At 56.5% G+C, this 3,127-nt stretch overlaps 1 protein-coding gene across 1 annotated transcript; it reads right to left on the reverse strand.

Annotated features, from left to right (window-relative positions):
- Positions 1-225: 225 nt before the first annotated feature.
- On the reverse strand, positions 226-2,783 carry LOC113408627 (adhesion G-protein coupled receptor G1-like; the record flags this gene model as incomplete). The annotated part of the gene is made up of 3 exons (XM_026661974.2): positions 226-1,514; positions 2,050-2,318; positions 2,675-2,783. Coding segments are annotated over 3 exons (506 nt in total), but the record flags the coding sequence as incomplete, so codon positions are not given.
- Between the last annotated feature and the right edge of the window lie 344 nt (positions 2,784-3,127).

Genomic DNA, 3,127 nt, shown 5'->3' on the forward strand with positions numbered 1-3,127 from the left:
GGTCCTAGGGGGGCAGTTAGGGTGGGGGTGTCTCAGGAGGGGGCAGTCGGGGACAAGGACAAGGGAGGCTTAGATAGGGGGTGGGGTCCTGGGGGTGGTTAGGGGCAGGGTTCCCGGGAGGGGGCGATCAGGGGACAAGGAGCAGGGGGGGTTGGATGGGTTGGGGGTTCTGTAGGGGGCGGGAAGTGGGAGGGAGTGGCTAGGGGCGGGGCTACCCCCCGGAGTGTCCTCTTTTTTGAAAGTTCAAGTATGGTAACCCTAGGATAAGTGAAAGCCAGATGTGCAAGAGAAGGGTGACAGTTCCTGGCCAGCTGCTGATGAAAAGAGGCTTTCACAATCATTGAAGCCAGCTGGGATTCTAGGCCCACGTGAAGAACCCAAGGACATCACCAAATTACAATGCGACAGGAGGACCACCCCCCTTCAGGAATGGGATCCGCAATCTCCAGCTCTGCCATGGCCTCTGGAGCATCCCTCCAACTCTCAACTCTGTCCTGGCTGGCCTGATCTTTCAGGCCCAGGGCTGGGTAGCTGTTGGGGAAGCACTGGCAGAACAGCATGCAGGTCTGATGAATGGGAGACACAGCGCTGAGTTGCACCTGTACACCGAGGGCTGTCTGCTACAGCCCCATGGCCTCACTCTCCCCCAGAAGCACCCCACATACCTTGGGCAGGAGGGGTGACCGCACCCCCCAGGCCTTGTTACCTAAGGGGCACATAGCCCCCACGTGCCTGGTCCAGTCTGGACCTGCCACAGCCGCTCATGGGCCTGTGCTGCATTCTGAAGAAAATGAAACCTTTACAGCTGCCCAATCTCTCCTCTGCACTTGGGGATTCACTTGGCAGCTGCCTGATGTGACTGGAGCCCTGGGAAAGGTGGATTCCAGGCTCTCCCCTGCCCTCCCTCTAGGCTGTGATGTGGAAAGAGCTGTAAAAGGAGCATGAAACAGACTAGGTCCCCGATCCCCTGTCAGAGAAGGCTGCAGCCCTTGCTGGCTTATAACACCCTCTGTCTTTTCCAGTGACTTTATACTGAAGTGGTGATCTACCTGGGAGCCCAGGTGTGTGCGTGTGATACAAGAATGGTGTTTAATGCAATGGGAACCAGGCAGGGCTGGACCTGAGAGATCCAGACGGGAATGTGCAGAGAGAAACCGAGCTGCTTTCATGCTCTTAGCATATAACAGACTCCATGCTGGCAGTTCAGAGTGTCTGGGAGAGTGTGTGAATTTCTCTACATTCCTTGTGATTATACGTGGCCGCGTGTAGCAAAGCAGGAGCATCAGACAAACGTGATGCCTCCACCTCCCCTCCGGGAGTGCGATCCCTGGTTCTTGACTCACGGGGCAGAGACAGTCCCAGCTGTGACCAGAGAAAGCGGGTGATTCAGTCTGCGCTCGTGCGGCTGGTGCTGATCGGCAACCTGGCGCTGTCGGAGTTGTTCAGTGAGGGGTAGGACTTCGACTTTCTGACCTGCAGCACCATTGACCAGTACCAGAGGAAGATGAGGAAGCCTGCGAGAGACGGGAGAAATAGGAGAGCGCTCATTGGGCAGGGGTAATGCAGAGAGCAGGACAATGGGTCACCTGACGGCAGGGGGAGGCTGGCACCCTGCCTGAGCATGGGGGCACCCTGCCAGCTCAGCCCATCACTACTGCCACTTTAAAGGAACAAACTATACGTCAGATGAACTGAGCTAACAGGGTCTCGGATCCATCACTGTACTAACGTAGCAGAGCACTGTCTCGTGCCTTAGCTGGTGGCACCCTCATGTGGCCATCGGGTGCTGTCGCACAGAAAATCCCAGGGCCCCGCAGGCGAGATCGCTAGGTACAGCGAGGCACGCTCTAGTACGGAGGGGAGCCTCTCCCCCACGGTGAGGAATAGGGCACGGGGTTGTGTCAGCCTCATCAGCTGCTCCTCAGAGAGACTCCAGACTCCTTCGCCATTTACCCCGAAACTCGCCCCGGGGTGACGGCACGTACGCCAGGTCCCACGTCGCCGGGAGAGGGCGTGATGGGGAGAGCGTGCCCGGCCCTGCGCGCTCACCTTGCAAAGTGTTGATGATGGTGAAGAGGTAGATGACGACGAGCCGGAACGATCCCGAGGAAAAGGAGAAGAACGCCAGTGCCCAGGGGATGCCCAGCACGAGGCTCAGCCCCAGGAGAACCAGGGCGTGCTTAAGCTTGTGGCCTGTGTTCCTCTGCCTGAGGATCTCCCGCACCATGGCTCCCAGCATGGCCGTGTTGAAGAGGAACACCAGGCTGAAGAAGCCCAGGTTGACTATGTTATGGATCAGGGGGGCTGTGATCCAGCATCTGGAGGGAAGAGAAAGGCAGATAGTTCAGGTCCGTAATCCTCTGCTAGAGCTCGGGGGAACCCCCTGGCACATTCAGCCTCCAGCCTAGAGTTAAACATGGAGGCCGGTCTCCCAGCTGATGTAAGGCAGTACAGCTCCACTGAAGTCACGAGCGCTTTGCTGATTTACTCCAGCTGGGGATCGGGCGGGATTGAGAGGCGGGAGGAAGAAAAGGTTTCAGGGAAAACCCCAGCAGAGGGGATGTAATCTGTGGGTCTGATGCAGGGTGCACACAGTGTGTAACTGACTCACGGGAGGGGGCACTGCTAGCGATGGTATAGCCAGGAACATGGTGATGCCATTCCAATTACTCACATGGTTGCATTGGTGGATATCTCAAGGGATTCAACTACTGCAATGGGGAATGGTCCATAATTTCTCGGATCCGCCAGGAAGATCACACCCACGATAAAGATGGGAAGCCCTGGATGCAGAGAACAGCATTAGGTAGTTCCCCTAACCCCAATTCCTGTCTTTGCAGGTCCCTGAAAAAGGAGCCCATCCTTTCTACTCCTAAGGAATTGACTGTGTTGTTCTCCCATACTCTTTGTCACCCTAGCGGTGGACTGAGGACAGTGCATTGAACAGGGATGGTTGGGTACAGCTTTGGGTCCTCATGTCCACACTGCTCATAGGTTCGTGGGTGTTAAGGCCAGAAGGGACCACTGTGATCATCTAGTGTGACCTGTTGCACAGCACAGGCCAGAGAAGTTCCCCCAGTGCCTCCTGCCCATAGCTTGTGTTTGAGCGACAGTGTATTTTTTTTTT

The sequence above is a fragment of the Terrapene carolina genome, unplaced genomic scaffold (assembly GCF_002925995.2).
Source record: "Terrapene carolina triunguis isolate 2854851 unplaced genomic scaffold, T_m_triunguis-2.0 Scaffold20685, whole genome shotgun sequence".
Taxonomy (NCBI): Eukaryota; Metazoa; Chordata; order Testudines; family Emydidae; genus Terrapene; species Terrapene triunguis.